The sequence below is a fragment of the Ammospiza caudacuta genome, chromosome 1 (genome assembly GCF_027887145.1).
Source record: "Ammospiza caudacuta isolate bAmmCau1 chromosome 1, bAmmCau1.pri, whole genome shotgun sequence".
NCBI lineage: Eukaryota > Metazoa > Chordata > Aves > Passeriformes > Passerellidae > Ammospiza > Ammospiza caudacuta.
The window spans coordinates 151,525,946-151,548,952 of record NC_080593.1 but is presented as its reverse complement, the minus strand read 5'-3'; the positions used below and the strand labels follow the sequence as shown (position 1 = coordinate 151,548,952).

The window sequence follows — 23,007 nt, the reverse complement described above, 5'->3', positions numbered from 1 at the left end:
GCCTGTCCTGCCGTGCTTTGAGGAGGGGGGGGTGGCACCTCATGGAGGTGGGCAACGGGGCCCACCTCCTCAGTTTCCCTGAAAAGCTGACAGTTCCCACCTAGGTGAGGTCAGCCACATCCAGGTGGAACTTCATACAGGTTAAGTGTGCTCCTCAAAGGTGACCACGTGCCTGTAGCCCACAGATGAAGCCACCTCTCTGGGATGCTCAGCCTTGTCTAATTCAAGTTGGGCCATGCAAACATGACGTGGAAGAGCCAACAGGAGCAAGATCCTTTTGCCTATTCCTCTTGTGCAGTCTCTGGATGTGGTCTTGCCCAGGCTGAAGTGGCCCCAGGGATGAAATGGTCCATCCAGGCTGGAGTTCAGAGCAGCCTGACCGTTCCCTGAGAGCAGCCATGGCAAGCAGCCCACGTTTCACAAGTGGGGTTTTCCCATCAGGCTCTCCAGCTGCTATAAATAACAGGAAACGTTTTGTCGTTTTCTGCTCTGGGGAAGGTCAGGAGCTGGATTCTGTGGTCTTTGGAGCTTTAATAAGGTTGGAGATTTATGCAGTGTACCCAGAACTCCCCCGGGACAGCTTGCCTGAGGCTGTTTGGCTCCTTGGATGCAGAAGTCCTGAATGCCAGCCTTTGACAAAGTTACCATAGCTGCCCTTTATGAGCTGTCAGGTCCTGCTAAATCCTTAATGTGCTCTTCATCTCCAGGCCAGATGCTAACTCTTGGGTTGCTGCCGAGCCAGCTCATGAGAGGTTTGAACCATCCTCTGTCAGTGGTAGGAAAAGCTTCCACCATGGATCCCACGATGGATGGATCTAGGGATACCTAGATCTCATGAGCTTGCTGGGAGCCCATCTTCACAGAATCACAGAATGTGCCCTTGTGAGACCCACCTGGAGAGCTGTGCCCAGGTCTGGGGTTCTCAGCACAAGAAAGACATGGACCTGTTAGAGCAGGTCCAGAGGAGACCACAAAAATGATCAGAGGGCTGGGGCATCTCCTCATGTTTGTGCTTCCAGCAGGATGGAAACCCAGCAAACCAAGTGGGAAGATCCATCCTCAGGGGGTTGCTCAGACCTCTAGACAGCTTTTCTGCGTCCTGGAGAGCCCCAGGCTCAGACCTGTGCTGCCTGTAGCCCCAGCAGCCACGCAGGGAGGAGGCAGGGCTCTGTCTGCTGCCTCTCCCATTTCCCCAGCAGATGCAGGAATGCTTTGATGTCCACTTCCCCAGCCCCAGTGCCCAGCACCAGGATTAACCACCCGTCAGATGTCTCCATCGACTCCAAATAAATCTTCTAAACTCAGACAAGCACCACTCAGACGGGTTCCAGCATTCCCCTCTTGCAGAATGAGAGTTAAAAGTAGTTTTTCCCCCTGCACCTGCCTCTCTGAAGCCAAGGCTATGTTTTATTTTTAAAACCCAAGTTTCTTGGTGGTTGGCTCCTCTCCTGGGGTGTACAGGCCAGGGACAAATAGAAAAATTGCCCATCTCAGTGGTACAAAGAAGGTGAGCAGTGTGGAACGTGCTCACATGGGTTGAGAGAAACTCTTCCCCCCTCCCCAATCTCTTCTTCCTATAACCAAGACAGAAATGCAGCTCCAGGGATGATCCTTCAGAAAAATACTGAATTTTACTCCTTTTTGCATGTTTATGAAAGTGTTCTATTTGTCTCTGAGGGGTTTTTGGGTCAAAGTTAGCATGCCCTGTGCAGATCTCTGAAGCCTGGCTCAGTCCCACTTAAATGGTTTCAGTGAGGCTGAATTATTTTTTGTTAAAGCCCATGTGTTTACATTTCATAAGCTTATTTTAAAACACATGTGTATACAAGAGCAGGCTTATTTATATGGCAGATTGGCCTGCTGTGTCCTTACCTGACTTAAGTGTCAAGGAAGCGGCTTTTTTTAACTTTTTACAAGCAGAGTTTAAAATAAAATACTGGTTTGCTGTGTGCCAGTGAATCTGCCCAAGAGAGGAGGTCAGGACAAGGTCTTGTTTTCCAACTGTAAAATGTTATTTTGCTTATTTACAGAGCTTCCTCTCACCAGCCATCATTTTAGGTTAGTATGTTAACAACAGCTATAGGTAAAATAAAATAAATAAATAGTGTTCCCTGGAGTCTTGGCAAGCTAAAATCCCCAAGTAGCCAGGCTTCCCAGTGAAACAGCTTTTGGGAACTTTCCATCAGTAAAGCAGGATTTGCTGGGTGACCCATTCTACCCAGGTTCTTGGCAAGATTTCTGATTTCAAGTGCCCCAGGGAAATACTTGAGAAGAGCCTTTGTGGAGAGATTTTGGCATTTTCTACTTGCCCCAGAGGAAGGATTTTATTCTTGATTTTAATCATATGAACTGGTAACACACCAGTCCAGCTGCAGGAAGGTGAGGAGCACTTATGGTGGTGCAGTTCAGTGCTGGAGTGTGAGGAGATGTGTGTGGACCTTAAAGCAGGATGGGGAGGGTGAGGAGAGCCCAGGGAGCTATGAATTTACACAAAACCAAGGGGAAGCTTTGACTGTAGGACATAAAATTCATTTTTCACAAAGAATGAGAAGCCCACATGTATTTTTATGCCTGTGCTTGGAGAACGTTCTATCAAGCTTCCACGTGGGGCTGGTGGACATGGACATGAAGACCTAGGAGGTAATGAGAGAAGTGTTGACATTTACACCCAGGAGGGAGCTGGAGCAGACACAGAGTGAGGGATGGTTTTCCATCCAGAGCAGCTGTAAACCAAAGCCCTGACCACTGGTGGTTATTTAAAGACTCCCAGCAGTGTTTCCTGCCATGGGAAGGTGCTTGGCCCACGTTCAGCCTGGGCGACTGCTCTCTGCAAAGCCAAATAAACAGCAACCACTTGAACTTTCCACCTTGCAGGCTCAGCCAGATGCCTCATCCTGGGCCATGACCAGGCACCACACCTCAGATGAGCTCTGTGGATGAGCCTGTTTGGAGGATCCAGAGTGACCACATTTTGGGGTAGAGGGTGCATTTCCTGTCTCTGAAGGACCCTATGAAAGAGTTTGGTGGTCTTTGGAGCTGAGAGAGGGCATTTGGGAAGGAAGATCTGTGTCTCCATGTCCTTCAGTGACCTTGGGCAGGGCAAAGGGAGGAAATTATATCCTTTAGCTCTAAAAGTGTGCTTTAGATGCTCCATCTCCTCAGAGAAGCACAGTTCATTGGCCAGGACTAGGAATCTCATCCATCAATCCAGACGTGGTGGTAATGTGTGACTGCAGTGACCATCTGATCTGCAGGATGTCCATGAGGCTGCCAGGGCATCGGGGGTGAGATGCCCATAGCAATACTTCACCCCTTGGGGAGGTTGGAGGTGGTCCCTTCCATCCTCAGCCCTCCATTGACAGTCAATATGAGATGTCACAGTCCTCTTTAGGCATTTTGTTGCTTTTATTGAGTTGTAGTCAACACTGTGCACGTCCTTCCCCACTCTGACCCTTCCCCATGAGCTGAGATGTTTCAGCAACTCACATGAACCCTGCAGTGGATGCCTCTCAAGTCCAGCTCCTCAGCCTGGGAACTTTAGCAGCACTTGGCAGCGGGGGCTGTTGCAGGAGTGTTCCACAGAGGACCCAAAAATCTTGCTGTCAGTGCAGCGTCGGCCGGCCCGGGCGCGGGGTCAGGTCCCTCCAAAATCAGACTGTTGACGAACAAGCTTGAGCACATTCAAATGCTTCGTCTGATTTTCTTGGACTGCAGAGTTTCCAAGGGAGCCAAAAAGCTGGCTGCTCCTCTTGTTGACTCTGCAGGCCAGAAATACAGCTGGGTTCAGTGAAATAAGGAAGCTCACAATTCTTGTACTGGTGTAGCAGAGAGGGGAAAAGCTCAATTTGGAAAAGCTCAAATGTCTTTCTGGAGATAAAAACAAGTCCAAGGTGGTGCTCTCTCCTGCCTGACATCTCTGAATTTCTGGCAAAGAAGCAAATCCAGGGGCATTTCACTTGATCAAGTTTGAAAAGTTTGTCCACACAGGCTTTGAGGAGTGCAGAGAGAAGCTGTGCCAGCACTGAGCTGGGATGAGAGCACAGGAGGCTTCAGGCAGGAGGAGAACATCACTTTAAACTGCAAATGAACCCTGAAATGACAAAAAACTTGAAGCAAGCCCACATTTCGGGTCAGGCTGGCCGTGAATCAGCTCTAGAAAACGAAAGGCAAAACTTTCTGACTTCAGTTCAAGTTATGAACTTACAAACTCTCATTTATCTGGTTTAATGGATGCGAGCCAAAGACATTTTTTGAGGTTAGTGGATGGGACAGCTTCCTGAAAATGAACTCATTGAGAAAGGCATGATTTGGAGACAAAGTTTGTCTCAAATTCTCATCTTTTACAAGGCTGGGTTAATGTGACATGGAAATACCTTCTGTATATCCCAGAGTTGCTCTTTAGCATCCTCCATCCATTTAGTGCTCTCTGCTAAAATGCAGAGGCATGATAAATCACTTCCAAAAATGAAAGTTGAAAAAAAAACAAATCAGATTTTAAACCCATCTGAATGACAACAAATGTGTGAAAAGCTTTTGCGCAGGACAGCCATGTAACCTCACTCCATTCCCCCAAGATAACAAGCACAGAGTGGCAGTGAGCTGTGGACAAGTGGGGCAGCCCATGGTCCAGCTTTGTGATTTCATGGTTCAGAGATGGGGATCAGAATAGAAGTGTCTCACATGTTGGTAGTTTTTGTCAGCAAATCTTAGTAGGGTTGTTGTTTTTTTTTTTTTCAGAACAAGGATATTGTCCCCCCTTTGTTTCCCTTTAAAACACTGTTTTATTTTTGCCATGGCTTTAAAAATGGCTGTGTATTCCCCACAACTGTCTTCAGGCATTACAAAAATCAGAATATTGCCTGAAGCCAGGCATAAAAATGCAGCAGAGGTGTCATGCAGGCAGCTGGGCTAAAATTGGTATCTGCTAAAGTTAGGGGAGATTTCATGGAGCTGTTTTATTGAAGGGGACAGGTTGAAGACCAGGGTTTTATCAATACCCTAGCATCAGAGGGATGCACTACTGCATGGTGTGCATCACACCAGGTCCTGCATGGTGTGAACCTTCCTCATGCTGGGTGCTGTGGCTGCAAGCTGGGATGTACTCCTGGTGAGGAGTTGGAGGTGTTGTCACCAGCTTTGGAGGCAGTGATGCCACAATGATGCTCCTGCCTTGCTGGAGAATTGGATGAGCTCAGAGCTGATCCTTAGTGTTAACTAAAGCCTCCTATTCTTACACTGTGCCAGTCTCCTGGGAGCAGATTTGGGGCAGGAGTTCCTCTGTGCCTGAGTTATTGATGGCTCCATGGGTGCACCCAGCCAGATCACCACAGTCCTGCCAGCTTGTGAGGCTCAGACAGGGAGGCTGTGTCCACATGGGACAGGTTGGTTGGAATTTCCAAACCTTGCAGGGAGGTCTCTTGCTGAGGTCCCCACAACCTTCCAGGTGCCACTATCTGGTGGAGCTTGAGGGAAGTCCCTCTGTTTCTAGTAAATGCCAGCCCAGGACGTGCTAATGACAGCAGAGAGGATGTGCTCCATCTGCGTGACGAATGACACTTACAGGAGATCTGGAAACAGGATGGGGATGTTTTATTGACCAGCTGATAAAAGAAAATGCCAGAGAAATTCCCCTGTGGGAACACAGGGCAGAGTTTCACCCCATGGCTCAGCATTGAATTACAGTGCTCATTTAGCAACCCTTGGCTGCCTGTGCCAGTGCTGCCCACAGTGCCCTGCCAGTACAGCTGCCTGTTTGTAGAGACATGGGCTGGGAACGGATCATGCTGAAAATAAACTTTTTTATTTATTTTTTAACTCCCCCAAGGCATGATCAACTCCATGATGCCTTTGCCAAGACAGCCTCGTGCTGGTAGAATTGAGCCAAACCAGTACCTGCTGACTTTACACTGGAGCAGATGAACCCCATGTCCTGTGGCTAGAAGGGACATCTTCAGTGTCCCTTGTGTCTCCTCCCTCTGTCCCACTGTGATCCAGCCCACACCAGGCTTGTTTTGCTCTTGGTTGACATGTGCAGTGCCAAATTTAAATTATTTGTGAAGTAGCAAAACATCCTTAGTGCTGGCTGCTGAAGTACTGTGTACACATCTGTATCTGTAGGGTTTTTCTTCTAGGATAGTGAAACAGTATGGATTTCAGCATGTAGCCAGGTATATTAATAGGAATGCCCTAATTTTGCTTTTTCTCTGTACCAAAGGAGCTTACAATGGGGGAATTAATTGAGCCTTAACTCAGCACTGGGTGTTCTGCAAAGTCTCCATAGATATTCCTCAATGTTTTGTTTTCTGTTTGCAGCAGCCTGGCTCTTTAGGAAGCAGCATGAAAAAGAGGTGGAGAAAAACCCTCCCAGGATGCACTCATGGCCAACAGAACAGGGAATGTCTGTCTGCCTCCTCCCCAGGCTGAAACCCTCTTGTGTGCCCCTGGGAGCAGAGGGACAGGGACCATTCTGGATGGATTTCAAAGCCAGTATTTAACCCAGACAGCTTGTTACTGGTGTTGCTTTTTCATTCACCTCCTTTCCCTTTTTCCCTGCTGAGAGGCAGAGCATGTACGTGTGCATCCCTAGAAAAACATTTACTATCATCAGTCAGCTTCATCATAAATGATGAATTTGAGTTTGCAGCTTCCTTTACCCAGGCAAGCTCATTTGCTTTCAGCTTGATTAGAGCCTGCTCCAGCACAGCAAGGGTGGCTTGGAAATGCCACCCACGCCAGGGTGTCAAAAATGCCTCAGAAACCATCCAGGAGCCAGGGAGCCAAGCGGAGCCGGGAAACCAAGCGGAGCCTTGCGTGTCTCCAGGCCATTAAAGCTCACCCCTGGGGCTGGGGAGGATGTGCAGAGCACAGATGAAACGCTGCATCCTGCCTGTCCCATCCCTGCTGGATCCGGCCCTAGGAGCTGAGGAAGTTTTCCTGCTTAGCAGGGTGGGGAGGCTTCACATCTCAGCCTTTATTTAATGTTCAGGTGATAAAAGCGTCGCTTCCTTGCCTGGCGCGTCAGAGCAGCCAGCACCTTCAAACGCTCCCCTTTCTCCGGGGAATTTGCATTTCCCTAAAGGCAGCACCAGATTTATGCAAAAATCTAGATGAAAGAGAGTCAAAGGCAAAGCATGCTCGTGAGTAAGCTTTCCTGGGTACTTCCTGAACAGTCAGACCCTCTCCTTCCAACATTTTGGGATTTTGGGGAGAACCTGCTGACTGCAGGTTCCTCCAGCCCCAAAAACACTTGGTGATGACCACTTCACCTCCACATTTTCCAAGAGTGGTATCAGTCTGGAAAGGAGCTTTGAGGTTGTGACATCCCGCTGTTGGATTTGATTTTTCTGGGTGTACCATTCCTTCTTGTTATGGTGTTGAGGTGGTGTTTCCTCTCTAGACAGAATGGATTTCTTCCTCATCCTGCCATTCCCCTGAGGATGTGGTCCTTCTCCTTCAATGATCTCCAAAATCACCTGGGCACAGTCCATCAAAGCCAGCTGGCTGTGCTGCATGACCTTCTCCTTGCTTTCCCTGACAGGATGGGAAGAGCACCAAGTATCATCATCCCACAGTGGCTCTGACATGAGCTTTTTGCTCATGCAAATCATTGCAATTTCCCTTCCTGAAATACCAGGGCGTTTGCTGGCTTTTACAAAGCCACTGCTAGAAATCCTTCCTGTGAATGACAGGAACAGGATTGGATGACTCTTCATCTTCTGTATCAAAAGACAGTTCATTTAAGTTCAAGAAGTGCCAGGATCTGTATAGTTTGCCATCTTTTTTCAGCTGGTTTCGCCTCCAACAATGGCTGGGAGCAGCCTTGGCATGCCAGAGCATCTCTTGTGTGACAAGTGAGGATGTGATTTAAAATCTGCTCATCTGGGGCTGCAGCAGCTGCTCCCTGCTTCTGGTGTGCAGCCCAGAAAGGGACAGGCTTGGTGGTAATTGGGGAGCCCATTTCTGCAGTCCAAAACCACCAAGTCCCAAGCTGCAGCACTGTAGGGCTCCAGCCCAAAGGGTTTTTCATCCCATTTCCCTAATTCTTAGTGTCCTGTTCCAGCAAGGTTTTTTTTAATACCTTGGTTAAACTTGAATCCAGTTTGAACCCCATTTGGTGAAGTTGCAGGTGGGAAGCTGGGTGGGAGCTGATGTGGAGAACCCAGGGGAAGGGTCATGGTGACACCCAACCACTCTGGCCATCAGACACTCAGAGAAACATGCAGTGGTTTGGGCTTTAAAGATTGTCTAGTTTCAGCCATGCTGCCATGGACAGGGACACCTTCCATTGCAACCAGTTGCAACCGAGTTGAGTTGGTTTCTCAAGGTCTCATCCAGCCTGGCCTTGAACACTTCCAGGGCTGGTGCAGCCACAGCTTCTGGGGACAACCTGTTTCAGTGTGTCACCACTCCCATCATAGCAAATCTCCTCCTTATGTTCAATATGAACCTGCCCTCTTTGAGTTTAAAGCTGTTGCCTTTTGTACTATCACTACAGCCCCATGTAAAAGTCTTTTTGAATCTTTTTTTTTCAGCCTCTTTAGTACATTGAAAACCTGCAGTGAGGTCTCCCTGACCACCAATTCCTGAGCTGCAGAAAGAGCCACTGCCACATCCTCACCTTTTTATGCCCATCTGAGCTCAGCTGCAAGGTGCATTTCCAAGGAGCTTTGGGTTTCAGAAGTTCTGTAGTTGGGAAAAGATCTCAAGTTGCACCAAGGGAGATTCAAGTTGGATATCAGGAAGAGTTTCTTCACTGAAGGAGCAACTCAGCATTGGAATGGACTGCTCAGGGAACTGGTGGAAAACATCCCTGAAGTGTTCAAAAATGGGTAGACATGGTAATCAGGAATGTGGTTTGGTGGGTAGGATAGTACCTGGTTAAAGGATGGACTTGATGAGCTTGGAGATCCTTTCCAACCTGAATGATTTTACAGTTCTGTCTACAATTCTATTATTGTGGTTTGTAGACCCTGAGCAATCTGAGCTCCCACTGCCTTAATCTCCTCTCTCCAAAGTGATGCTTGATCCTCCTTCCTCCTCCTTCCAGTTTATTCCCCATCTCCCATGTCGACAAGGTGCAAATCAGGCTGAGGACATGAGGCAGTGTTTACACACCAGGCAGGCTTGGCAGTGAGAGTGGGGACATTGCTGTCCCTCCAGCAAGAACAGCTGTGACTTGCAGCATTTCATGCCCTTTGATCTTATATTTGAAAGAAAACCACCTTCATTTGCTCTGTGAGCTCCCACAGTGTGAGACAACTCTTGGCACAGCTTTGGGGTTTTGCACAAGGGTGGCAGGACCATAGGATTTTGTCCTTGTTGCTGAGGATGGCTGGGTCCAGGAGGGTAGGAGTAGGTGCAGGGGAACAGGAGAGGGTACAGGATCAGGCCATGCTGTAGCCATGCATCCAAATCTGGCAGCTTGGAACTACCCACCTTTGTCAACATGTTGCTTTTGCAGAGCATTTGTCCTGTGGCAACCACAGAGCTCTGCTGTGTCTTTCTGCTGGAGCTAAGGAGTTTTCTGGAGGAGGGTTTTAGGGAAAACCATCTCTGCAGGACCTGGGCTTAATGGGAGGAGCCAGGAGTGTGATGTGTTCTGGGGTCTTGATAACATTGCCAGACCTTGACACATCCTACCCAGGAGCAGCCTCTTTTCCCATCTCCCTTCACTTCCTCCATGGCTTTTAATTATCCTGGCTGACACTCAGTTGTGTTTCCCCAGGACCTCTCTGTGTTGTTGATACTCCTGAGGGGACACTTCTCACCTACATGGAGCAGCTCTGTCCCATCCTGCTGAAAAAGGGACATCCCTGGAGGGGCAGTTTCAAGGGGCAGTTTCTGCTGTTAAAGTGACAATAGCCATGGCTGGAGAGGATGAGGAGGAGACAACCCAGGGGGTTACTGTCCCCATGGGCTTGGTGGCTGCCTTCAGAAGTGCTTTGGTGTCCCTCACACAGGATAGGGTTGGTGGTGCTGCCACCTCCCAGCAGCCTGTTAGGATATGTGTGACCCTGTCTTGGGGTGAAATGTGTAAAACAAAAAGTGCAGAGCAGCAGCAAGATGGTTTGGGAGGACAATCCCAAGCAGCACAGAGTCTGGATGGTGGAGGAAGCTGAGAGACCCACAAACGCCATCTAAACCTGCTGCCATTGACTTGGAAGAGCTGCCTTTCTCCAGAGCTTGGCTTCTCTGCACAATCCTGACCATAACTTGATGCCACCAGAGATCTTTCCATGGGACACATCACAGGCAGAGCATGTTCTGTCCTGTGTTGCACCCCCAGCATGTCACAGAACACTATTTCAACATTGTCTGCAGGTCAAAATCCACCCTTTGGGTAGATTTGAGTCCCGTGGAGCCCCCTCCATCAGCAAACTTCCATCAAAGCCACCGCAGCCTGCCTGGGCTGGGGCTTGTGCAAGAGGCGCCAGTGACGCAGACAGGGCTCTGGTGGCCTTGGCTCAGGGCTCCTGGTGGCCTGACCAGGTAATGTAGGGACAATTCCCATCAGAATCCCCCCACTGAGGAGGGACATTGCAATTAGCAAAATTCAGGTCTCGTGGGACAGAGGTTCAGGCTCCAACTGCACCTCAAATGGGAGGTCGTGGCAGCTCCTCCCTGCCCTACCCAGGAGTGTGCTGCTGTTTCTCATGTTTCCCCCAAAAAACACATCATTCTGCACCCCTAAGCTTTGCCACCTGCCACAAGTATTAAATTTGCTCAAAATACCGTGAGAAACCACAAGAAAAAGTTGAACAGATGTTCAGCTGCACCAGAGTTCCAGGGTGGGAGAGACACGTGGCAGTGGCACTTGTTAGGGGGGAGCACTGGGGTCAGTTTGCCCCCAGTGTGTGTTTTGGGGCAAGGATGCTGCTTTGGGATTCTTTTCTTTCCAAAGATACTGTTGGACAAGGCTTGAAGCCTGGAAATGTCCAATCACACACAGATTTGCTTTTATTCCCCTGATTCTTCTGGCCAAAAGAAATCCCTGAAGGATGGGGGGAGCTGGCCCTCAGTATTTGGGGTGCCTGACTTCCCTGTGCATTGGCCACCAGAGCGTGGGGACCATCCATCCCCAAAGGATCAAGCCTTTCACCTCTCCCCAGAAAAACCCTCTAGGGCACACCCTCTGCAGATTTGGGAGGCAGCCAGCCCCAAGCCTGTTATTACTTTTCCCCATGGAGTTGGCCTCTCTTCCTCCCCCCTCTTTTTTCTTTTTTTTCCTCCTTTCCCTTCAAATCCAAGCCAGGAAAAACCTCTGACGTGGGCACACGGCTGCGAGCTCCTCGTGGCTGCTGGGGGAAGGCAGTGGAGGGGATATCCCAGACCATAAAACCAGGATCTCAGTGTGAGTTGTCCTCTGCTGGGGACAGGGTGGGAGGGATGGATGGGGGGCAGTGTTCAGCTAGGGAGTTCCTTTTACCCACAGCATGGAAGGTTTAGTGCCTTTTTCTGGTTTTTATGATTCTCTGATGGCTGAATCTCTTCTGGTTCAAGAAGGAATTGGGTTAAAAAGCTGTCCATGGAGACCTCAAATTCGAGTTGCTTGGGGGCTTTGTGAGAAGGGAAGAGCTGAAATTCCAGCTAAGGGGCTGTTGAAGGGGTGCTTGAAGCATCATGTTTCCTCCAGGGCATTGCCCTGTGAGCTCTGGACAGGAGAGGCAGCCCTGACACTGGTGGCATCACAGGAATTCCAGTGTGAGCACAGGGTCGGTGTCCAGGGGTTGTGAATCTGGGTGAGAGGGAAAAACAACTCCCAAAGGACCTTTGTAGGCACTTTCCACTCTGTGCCTCAGCCTCTCTTCAAAGACAAAAGGTGCAAATACAAGATAAGAAAGGGTTGATCATGTTACCAGTGCCTCCGGTGCATTCCCAGCTTGCACAGTGCTGGGAAGACTTTGCTCTTCTTTTTATCTGACTGGCTGACTCTCTGCCTCAGTTTCCCCATTCCTCCCTCTTTCCTGGTGTCCTGAGTGCCTCCTGCTTGCAAATGCTGGCATCTTTCCCTGCTCTCTAAATGCTACCAAACTCCTTAAGTCCAACTGGAGCTGTAAAATCAAGGGCTGCACAGCTCTCTTCGGCAAAATTTCCTGTTAGCCAGTATTTACTGCACACCAAAAAGGATGTGGGGAAAGATGCATGACTTGGTTTATCTTGCAGGTGTGTTTTCATGGGCTGCCAAGAGTCCCCATCCCTCTCCCTCTACACCTGTGCATTTTTAATCCTCCTTGTTGTGTTTTGCTCAGAAAACATCACGTGTAGCAAGAAAAACAACCTAAAAATTAACCCCTTGGAGGAAAAACCCCACAATGCTGCCCTGGCAGATGGTGCTGGGCACTGCTTTGCCCCTGGCAGCAGGTACCCACAGCCACCATGGTACCCAGCATGGCTTTTCCAGGACATCCCATCTGCTCTGTGCAGCTCTGCCCTCCCTGGAGCAGGATGTGCTGGTGTTGCTTGCACCTCTACCCACAGATGCTGGCTCCTGCTGCGTGTTTTGTTTCCATCGCTCTCCTCCCGGACCTTTCCTGTTTCCTTCCGTGCGGATGCAACTGGAGGAAATCTCAGCACACTGGCTGTGTCCCAGCTGCAGTCACAGGCTGGGGACAGCTCTGTGGCTCTCTGTGTCCTGGGACCTGTTCTCCCTGGCAGTGATGGCAATGGTGGCAGTGGTCACACTGGTGGCAATGCTTGGAATGTGCTGGTAGTGCTGATGCTGGTGGCAGTGGTGGTGTTGGTGGCAGTGGTGCTGGTCATGCTGGTGGCAGTGGTGTTCCTCCTACTGATAGTGGTGACACTGGTGGCCGTGGTGGTGCTCATGGCAGTGGTGATTGTGGTGGTTGTGGTGGCAATGGTGACAGTGGTGGTGCTGCTGATTCTGATTGCAGTGATGGTGGTGGCAGTGGTGACACTGGTGGCAATGGTGACAATGGTGATGCTGCTGGTGCTGCTCATGCTGGTGGCAATGGTGACAGTGGTGGTACTGCTGGTACAAATTTTACGTGTGCAGCTGAACCTCAGAGACCTCCTCCCCATGGTCAGTCATGTCAGTGGCAACGGATGTGTGCAGAAACTTCTGCAGGGTGATAACTGGAAATACTCAGAAACTTGGATTCATTTCTCAGGTGATGGAAGTGCTTGTTGGGAGCAGGGAGAGCAAGACTTCATCAGCCTAAAGGGGAAAGGGCTGGTCGGTGTCTTGCTACGTGAGCTGAAAGCAGGAGAGAGGTCAAGAAAGTATGACACGGCTGGGTGTTCTGTTGCATTTCTCTGAAGATGAACTTTGAACAGGAGATGTGCTCACTCTGAGATCTATATTTATGCACGGGTGAGATACACATTGTTTGGGTGAGTGAGAGCCTTTGTTCCGAGTCCCGCTGCTAAGGCTCATGTGGAGCGCCACTTTGGCTCTGCACAGCTTCCTTTTCCTTCTCTTGGGGATGTGCTGTGTTTAGGAAAACCTGACTCCACCATCTGTGTCCCGCTAGCCGGGTACCAGCAGCACAGCCATCGGGTCAGGCAGCTGCTCACTGCTCCAACTGAGCTCTCCCAGTCACTGAGTGAAGAAGATCTGACCTTTATTTTCCATCAAGTTGCCATGAGGAAGATCAGCCTCATTCCTTTGTTGCAGGCTCAGTCCCTGGACATCTGGGATGAGGCCAAGATGTTTGTAATGGTCTTGCCACCCTGCAAAGGAGTATTTCAGAGAGCCCTGTGATCCCCTCAGCTGTGGGGGTGTAAGACAAGGAGATGATGGCTCAGTGGTCGCCATCCCCAAGAGCAGCATCCTTCGCTGCTGTCTTGCCACACTGGTGTGTGGTCATACTGGATCCTCAGTGGGCTCTTGGCTGCAAAATTCTTGTGGAAGAAGCAGAAATTTCCACACTCATGGTGAAAAGAAATCCATAGAATCATTAAAGTTGGAAAAGATCTCTGAGATCAGTTGTTAACACCGCCAGGTGTACCACTAAACCATGTGCCACATCCGTGCCTCTTGAACACATCCAGGGATACTGATTCCACCACTTCCCTGGGCAGCCTGCTCCAATGTCTGAGCATCCTTTTAGTGATGAAATTTTTCCTTATACCCAATCTAAGCCTCCCCTGCACAATTTGAGGCTGTTTCATCTTGTCCTGTCCTTTGTTACTTGGAAGAAGAGACCAACCCCCACCTGGCTACAACCTCCTTTCATCGAGGTTCCCCAAAACGGGTTTGAGCCTGACAGGCCATTGCTGCAGTGCTGAGCATCCTCATCCAGGGCTTGTTCACTGTGTCCTCACATGCTTCCTCACCATCCCCCGGAGCGCTCAAATGAGAAGGATTTATATTCCACTTGGCAGGTTATTAATATTAGCTGAAATTCCCTTTTCCACATTGTTCTGCCACGCTTAATATGGAGATCAACATCTCAGCCTGAACCGCCGGGGATGATTTGTGATTGAATACCCATTATGGATTTATGGGCTTCAGGACTGAATTGCTGGGATGTGTGATTGCCAAAATACTTGAAACACTTCCACTGGAGAGAGGAGACCTTGTGGGAAAGGAGCACTCGCTGTTCTCGTAGGCAGGCGGTTCCCACTGAGCCTCCCTTACTAGCAGCGAGCACGCCCAAGCCAATAAAAAATTGTCCAGGATCCAGAGCACTGATGGAGCATAAACTGTGTGCTGGATGATGACAGGGGGCAGCGCTGGCATTGGTGCTGGCAGCAGCTCCCAGCCCCACGGGGCTGCTCAGCAGGTGGGATTTAATCCAGGACATGGGTAAACATAGGCACAGTTTGTATTGATGTCCCTGGCAGCCGGTTAAAACGAGGTATGAGGTTCTTTGGAGGGAGAAAAGTCTTTTTTTTTTTGATGCTTTCCCTTGTGCACCTCTGGTGCTGGTGTGTCAAATCAGATTGATCATCAGGATCAGATCAAATCATTAGGACAGATGGCATTAAACACACTGGAAGCCCGAAGAGCAAAGGCATGAAAAGTAAAAGCAAAATATCCTCAAGTCCTTTGTTTCACTGGGCTTTCAAGCCGATGGTTTGTGGCAATTCCTACTTTGCATCAGCTCTTCCCTTTGAGCAGGCAACTGTGGCTGCCCATCTCTCCCACCTCCCGTCCCTTTTTGTGGTTGTGCTGGCCAACAGATTGGCAGCTGGGATATGTAGGAGCCAAAACCACCCCAGTATTATCCTCCAGAAATAACAAATTGGCTCTTACTCAGCCATGGTGAGATTGTTTTGGGAGGAAGCAGACCCCACAGACAAAGTGATAGGTGGGATCGTCACCAAAAAAAACACAGTGAACACTGTGGGGGAAGCAGGTTTCCCAGCCCATCTTGCAGGATCATTGCAAGCTTTGAGCAAAAATTCCAGCTGCTGTGGTCCAGGTGGGGAGGATCAGCTACCCTGGGGGGTTCAGCATCATCTGTGGGCTGAGCTGCTCTGAATCACACCTAAATTGCTGCAGAGAGGCAGCTCTCACCTCACTCCCATGCCTCAGCCAAGCTCCCAGCCTCCATCAGCCTCTAAACTCTGATTTCTCAATGGGGACTGGAAAGTCATCCCCCCTGAATGTCCCACTCATCCCCTGCAGCCCAGGTAGGGTTTGAACTTTCCAGAACATCCTTGCAGGACTCTGAGATAGCATTATCCCCTTCTTTACAGGCAAAAAAAATTAGTCAGGTGTGATGGAACATGGTTGTTGGGAAGAGTCTGTGATTTTAGCAGCCAAACTGGGCACATTCAGCAGAGCAGCTCTGCTTCCCCTGACACCTCACCTGGCATTTTCCTGTTGCTATTTAACTTTTTCATTCCTGGCTACCACTGGAGAACAGGAGGCGTTAAACACGTTGTAAATGATGCTCAGGCCTGGACAAACCCATTGTCAGCAGCCAGGTGCTGTCATGAGCTGGTCAGGGCTCAGCTCATCTCCCTGCTCCCACCTTGCCTCCTTGCATAAGGATGAGACAATCCAGAGGGGAAAGTTTCTGGCTGCTGTGAGGAGAGCCAAGGGGGTGCCTGCTGGCCTGGCTCGTGTTACTTATGTGCTTATAGTCTATTTTGAGGTTCTGGCTACCCAGCACTAAGCAGCTGCTGACCTGGGGAAGGACCAGCTTCAAAACAAGAGTCCAGTGGGGAACAACCTGGGGAGGCTCTGGCTGGGTTTCCCTCAGCACTGAGTGGGGCTGGCAGAGCCCTTGCCTCCCTGCTGGGCCCATCATCTCATGGATTTGAGTATTTACACAGTGGGAGTTGATTTTCTTTCTTAATCCTTCCCACTGCCATCCTTGAAAGCAAAGATGCCATGGGTGGAGGGGCCGGGCTCCGTTACTGGGAGCAGTGTGCCGGCGCGTGGGAATGTGGATGAGCAGGCAGGGAGACACATCCATCACCAACCCTGGCAAAATCACACACACACAACCCCCTCCTTGGCCCCCCCTCCCCAAGATAGCTCATTTGCAGGCAGCTTAATTCTCCTAAGAGCATTAGATGTGCATTTAGTGGACATGAGCCCAGTGCCAGGAGCATGTGGCCGATTAGCGGCAGCGGCAGCTGGGTTCGGGCACAGCGTGCATTTGGGGTGGAGATACTCAGCGTGCTTTTTGGGGACACAAAGGTGAGGTCTGGGGGGTCTGGAGGGGTGTCAGGGGGTTCAGCTGGCATGAATTGGGTACTTAAATCCACCATCAGGTGCAGATGTTGGGTGGTATAGGGGAGCAAGGCCTTCCCTGTCATGTGCTTTCTGTTCTGCTGGTGAAATGTGAGTTACCCTCTCTGGCTTTCCAGTGCCATTCCAGCTCTCCAGGTAATATTTCAGCTTTAGCTTTAAATACCACCCCACTTTCTAATTTGTGATCTCCTGTTAAGATGAGAATGGTCAGGGATGCTCGCAGGGGATGTAGAAAGTGATGGTGACTTCAGGAGTACCCACACCAGCCAGGGGCTTCCTTGGGGAGGAGCACGCTCTCACCATCACATTTCCCTTTCTCTCCCCCGCAGCCTCGCTCTGCACTGGGATTTATGGAGGTGCTGAGGAGCAGCTGTGATCCCCACAACCCCCTGCAGCCCGCCCTGTGAAGCAGCAGCCCCCGGCCACCTCTCCTCGTCCCGCCCAGCACCCCGACCCTCGGACTCAACCATTCAAGGCTCCCGTGCATGGATCTCCCCAGCGAGGCTCCGCTGCCCGACGCCGCCCCGTAGGCTCCCGGCCCCCCGTGCCGCCCCCAAGTACTCCACATACCCCGATGGGGTAACGTGACGGGGGCCACCCTCCCGCCACCACCCAGCACCCCCCATATGCAGAGGCCTTTCTAGAGCGCCCGGGAGCGCGCGGCACCGGAGGCGGCAGCCGCTCGCCGTCGCACACACGCAGAGGACGCCAACACTACAGCAAAGGGATTTTTTTTTTAATTATTATTATTATTATTATTTCATTAATATTATTTCCCCCCCCTTCCAATCTGGCTTTTTTTTTCCCCCTGGGAGGCTTGTGGTGTGTCAAGGAAGCCGGTGCGCTCCCAGGAGTTGGGATTATTTGCACAACGTCTGTATATTGAGTTCTTGATCCTGTTTTATTTTTATTTTTGAAGCGCAGAGGGGTCGTGGGGTTTTTGTTTGGTTTTTTTTTGCCCCTCCACACCACTCTTTTTTTGGGTTTTTCCCCTGCCACTGTCAGCACCACCTCACCTTCCCACTGTCCCCACCATGGCCCGGATGAACCGCCCTGCACCTGTGGAGGTCTGCTACAAAAACATGAGGTTCCTCATCACCCACAACCCCACCAATGCCACGCTCAGCACCTTTTTGGAGGTAAGGAGGGGAGACTGGAAGGTGGGCACCAGGGTCCAGTTGCATCTTTTGGGGCTAAAAGATGATGTGGATGAGAGGGTAGCACATCCCCTTTGGTACCACAGCCCCTGGTGGCATCCTGGGGCAGTGGGTCCAATCCTTGCCAGCTTTTTGGGATGGGATGTTTTTCAGGAACCCAAGTGTGATGTTTGGGCACAGTAGAGATGGAGCAGAGTTTTCCCATCCCCATTGCATCCCCTGCCAGATCCACCAGCACATCATGTCACAGGGTTTTGGAGTGATGCACATGGGTGCACAAAACCCGCTCTGTCCCTCCCAGCACCTCAATAATGGCTTTTGATCCCAAAAGCTGTAGTGCCTAGAGTGTGTTGGGTAGTGCTGGAGAGCTTGGTGTTGAAGAGCCAGCACTAGTAGCAGCTGTGTGAGTGCCACTGCCTCAGGGTGACAGGAAGGTGGCTGTGATTTGGGGACAGCCACCCCTACTCGCTGCAGAGAGCGATGGGGACCACACCAGTGAGAAGAGAGAAAAATTCCCCTTTCCTCCAGTCTCTTAGACTTTTGGCCAGGCTGCTGAGCATGTGGGGCTCACCACGGTCTGGTGAGCAGCCATGGGGAACAAAGGAGGTGGATCACTGGGGATGATCTCATGGTTCCCGGCGAGGCCGGCGCACCGGGCGCGTAATCCGGGGGCAATCCTCGTGCCGGGCACTGAGCCACGCTGGAAGCATCCCAAGGCCCACGCCTGAGCCTGCAGCGGGTTGGAGTGATGATGGGATACAGCAGCGAGGTGGAGAAGGAGCCCCTGAGCCATCTGTGAGATGCTGAGCTCTGCTGGTGGGGCATGCTCAAACTCCCCCACTGCTGCCTCCATGCATTTCTGCTCCAGGAGTGTGACCTCAGCAGGCACAAACAGTTTCTCCTTCAGAGGACTGGCACCCATGTCAGGGATGTTTCTTTGCCTGAGGTATAAAATCCCTGCTGATGAGGCTGGCAGGGCTTAAAAATAAATGGCCCATTGGTACTCGTGACTGAGGAGTCATGAAGATGCTGGTTAAAAATCCTACAAGGCCACGTGGCTTCAGTGTCCTGGGATTTCGTGATTCCTTGTGCCTGCCAGGGATGGACCATGAGTCAAGGGTTCAGAGAAGGGGCACAGCACTGTTTAAGGGTCCATACTGCTCCACACGGTCATAGCAGGGCTTGGATGTGTTGGGGTTAGCTGGGGTGCATCTGGCAGGGTCTGTTCAGACCTCTCCTTCTCCTTCCCTGCCCAGGACCTGAAGAAGTACGGTGCCACCACGGTCGTGCGAGTGTGTGAAGTGACCTATGACAAGACCCCCCTGGAGAAGGACGGCATCACTGTCATGGTAGGTGGGCAGCAGGATGTGCACAGGGGGGCTGCCCCAACACCACCCTTAATAATCCCATCCCTTGGGGCTGTTAAACACCCTGGCAGCCCAGCACAGCATCACACTGAGGCAGGAGCAGAGCTGGAAGCCCAGCTGAGCTGAGCTGAGGCTGGTGCTTTAAAAAGAGCCGTGCTGCCCACGCAGCCGAAACTGTGACTCACTGCCTGAGTCGGCAGCTGCCTCCCTGCCTGTTGCTCAGGCTCTGAAGCATCCAGGGATGAGAGCTCCTGATCCCACAAGGAAGATGCACGTGGTTCCCATTCCCCCCCAGCGTTATCTTATCCTGGGGGGTGCTGTGAGCTCTTCCAGCAGCTGGCTGGTGCAGCTGGGGGGGATGAAAGGGAGCAGGCAGCAAGCTGGGAAAGGCAGAGCATGCAGCTGCCTGGGCTGTATCTTGGCTGATAGGTAATTGGAGATGATGTCAGATGTGATAGCCCTGCCAGGGAGTTCAGCTCCAGCTGGGAAGTGAGGCTCTGCTTATTATTTAGGGAAGGGTTTAGAAAGGCCTTGTGTCTCCTGGGGTGGTCCTCTGTGTGTAGGACCTCTTAATATAGCTCTGTCTGTATAATGTATATCCTAGAGAGAGGAGGCTCTTAGATCCTCAGGGATATTGGGTGGATAATCCCATGGCTCTCTAGATACAGATCCTCCAGATGCAGATGTCTAGATAGAGATGCAATCTGTGTCTCTACTGGATATATCTTGGAAAGATCACTGTATCCTGCATATATAGAATCTGTGTGTTGTAGATCATAGCTGCTCACTTACACACCAAATTCTGCAGTTTACCCCATTTCTAACTGGAGCCTCTAGTCTGAGTTTCTATATCTAGGATATACATACCTCTTTACATCTCTTATATCTCTCTTATGTGGAGAGATACATATCTAGGATGTATTTTATATAGAGAGTTAGAGAAACTATACAAGATACTGTATAGAAACTAAATAGCTTCTATATCAATGTTCTATAACCATATAGAAACTATATAAGGCAAATCAAGAGATATCTATAACCTGGTTTTCTATAGATAGATGTATCTCTGCAGGTACAGAAATATCTCTATAATTATATCAAATCTCTGTATATTTTTGAGATATCATGGTATATATTTTTATTTGATATACACAGTTTGGTATATTTTTATCTGTATCCTCATTTATTTATCTGTATCCTCATAGATAGATCTGGCATATAAATATATCTTGGTGCACAAGTCTGATGAGGAGCAGCTGAGGGTGTTTAGCCTGAAGAAAAGGAGACTTGGGGAAGATCTTTCCTCTCTACAACTTCCTGAAAGGGCAGGAGTTGGTCTCTTCTCACAGATAATAAGCAAGAGGACAGGAGGGAATGACCTTCAGTTGCTCCAGGGGAAGTTTAGATTGGATATTAGGAAAAATTTCTTCACTGAAAGGGTTGTCAAGCACTGAACCAGCCTGCCCAGGGAAATTGTGGAGTCACCATCCTGGAGGGGTTTAGAAGAGCTGTAGATGTGGCACTTGGAGTGGTGGCCTTGCCAGTGCTGGGATAACACTTGATGATCTTAGAGGGATTTTCCAACATAAACAATCCTATGCTTCTGTATATAGACCATATATAGGTCTGTGTATGGAGAAGTGAAGGCTCTGGGGAGACCTTAAAGCCCCTTCCAGTCCCTAAAGGGGCTGCAGGAGAGCTGGACCATTTACACAGGCATGTAGTGCTAGACCAAGGGAGAATGTCTTTAAACTGGCAGAGAGCAGATTTAGAGGAGACATAAGGAAAAAGGTTTTTATCATGAGAGTGGTGAGACACTGGCACAGGTTGCCCAGAGAAGCTGAGGCTGCCCCGTCTCTGGAAGTGTTCATGGCCAGGTTGCAGCAGCCTGGAATGGTGGAAGGTGTCCCTGCCAGGGCAGAGGGTTGGACCAGATGATATTTGAAGGTGCCTTCCATCCCAAACCATTCCATCAGGGGATGATTCTGTAGGGTGCTGTGTCGTCCCTGGTGTGAGCCCCTGACCTGCACTCATGGCTGCAGGGAGGATATGGCCCTGCAGGAGGAGATGGCCTTGCAGGACAGGGCTGGCTCAAACAGTGCAAATACCCTGAAGCCCAGCGTGCTCCTTTGCCATCAGATCCCAACAGAAATCTCACCACCTGTTCAAACACTGAAGTGAAGCAGCTTATTTTGCCTTCTCACACTAAGGGTGACTTCAGCACAGCAGCTTAGTGACTCACTCCTCAACATCTAGGATTAGGGCCCAGTACCCCCCACCCTTCAGGGCTCACCAAGCCACATCCTCTCCAAGTGATGCTTCCCTTCCTGTCTCTCTCTGCCAGTGCTGCATAGCCAGTGGCCTTGCTCCTCCTGACAAATCTGTTTTGGGAAAGAAATCCCCATTTTGGGACACTTACCCCTCATAACTGAGCCCAGGGCTGAGGGGTATCAAATGCAAAATCCATTTGACCAACTTCCTCACCATGCTCCAATTTTGAACCCCTGCAATTTGAGGATGAAGCTCAGAAGGAGATGGGATTTTTTTTTTGTCCCTTAGTAGCCTTTCCTGAAGGATGATATTTAGATAGCCTCATTTGGAGTGATCTCCCTCCCTCTGACTCTCTCTCTAGGGCTGTGTGATGTGGTCCCCTGACCATTCTTCTGGTCTTCCCCTCCATGTGTTGCAGGAAGCTGAATTTCAGCACCTCATCAAGCTCGGAGATTTCAACCATCTTCAAGCCACCTTTGCTCAAATCCCCTACAGTGTGATCCCAAACTCTGGAATTAGGAGCTGGCAGGAGGGAGGATGGGAACTGCATCACCCCAAAGCTCAGTGAGCTCATCTGGATGGGGATGGAGCATGGGGTGGCCATCCTGGTCTGCAGAAGCAGGAGGTCATGGGAACCATGTTGCAGATCCTACAGGTGCTCCTGTAGGCTGAACCTGTCCATAGGAGGCCAGAGGACTCCAGACCTAGATTTGTGTGGCTTCAAACCCTGAGCCAGAGCAGCCAGGGAATTCCTGTTTGCCAGATGATGCCACAAAACCACCTGTGTCCCTACAGAGCTACACTGTGAGCCCAGTTGTGGCACTCTTCTACCTCCCTGCAGCTGATGCCCCAAACACCATCACCCCAAGTAAAACCCAACCCCTAAAAGGTTTTCCCCAGAGACTTGACAACATTTTTCTCTTCCCAACCATGCAGGATTGGCCATTTGATGATGGAGCACCTCCTCCCAGCAAGATTGTGGAAGATTGGCTCAACTTGTTGAAGACCAAGTTCTGCGAGGACCCCGGGTGCTGCGTGGCCGTGCACTGCGTGGCCGGCTTGGGCCGGTGAGTCCGAGCCCAGCCCCTCAGCTGCCACCCCTCATGAGTGCAGGAGAGGGAAAACCATGCCAGCTCTCCTCTTCCCCTTCCCCAGCCCCACTCTGAGCAGGATTTTATCCCAGCTGCCACCTCTCCATGAAGGCAAGAGAGGGACAACCATGCCAGTACTCCTCCTTCCTTTTCCCAGTCCCTCTTTCAGCAGGGTTTTGTGAAACCTTAGTGGGAATAGGTGTTGATGGGGAGGATCTGCTACCTGAGCTTCTCCTTGAACTTTAAATGATGGATATTGAACTTTAGATGATGGATATCAGCCTCTGGGCTGTCTGACTGGGGAGTGACAGCCACTGCTTCTGCCTTTCAGAGCTCCCGTCCTTGTCGCGCTGGCCTTGATAGAGAGTGGGATGAAGTATGAAGATGCCATCCAGTTCATCCGACAGTAAGTGGAGCAGGGGTGTGGTGTTAGGGCAGAAAACCCCTCTCTG

General features: G+C 50.4%; 1 protein-coding gene across 1 annotated transcript in view; it reads left to right on the top strand.

The window, feature by feature from the left end:
* Nucleotides 1–23,007, top strand: part of PTP4A3 (protein tyrosine phosphatase 4A3) — a 41,883-nt gene that overhangs the window by 13,919 nt on the left and 4,957 nt on the right. The window contains exons 2-5 of the mRNA XM_058803069.1: nt 16,999–17,808; nt 19,083–19,175; nt 22,401–22,531; nt 22,887–22,961. Coding sequence (XP_058659052.1) covers nt 17,704–17,808; nt 19,083–19,175; nt 22,401–22,531; nt 22,887–22,961 — 404 coding nt within the window. The 5' untranslated portion in view covers nt 16,999–17,703. The remainder of the gene's footprint in view (nt 1–16,998; nt 17,809–19,082; nt 19,176–22,400; nt 22,532–22,886; nt 22,962–23,007) is intronic.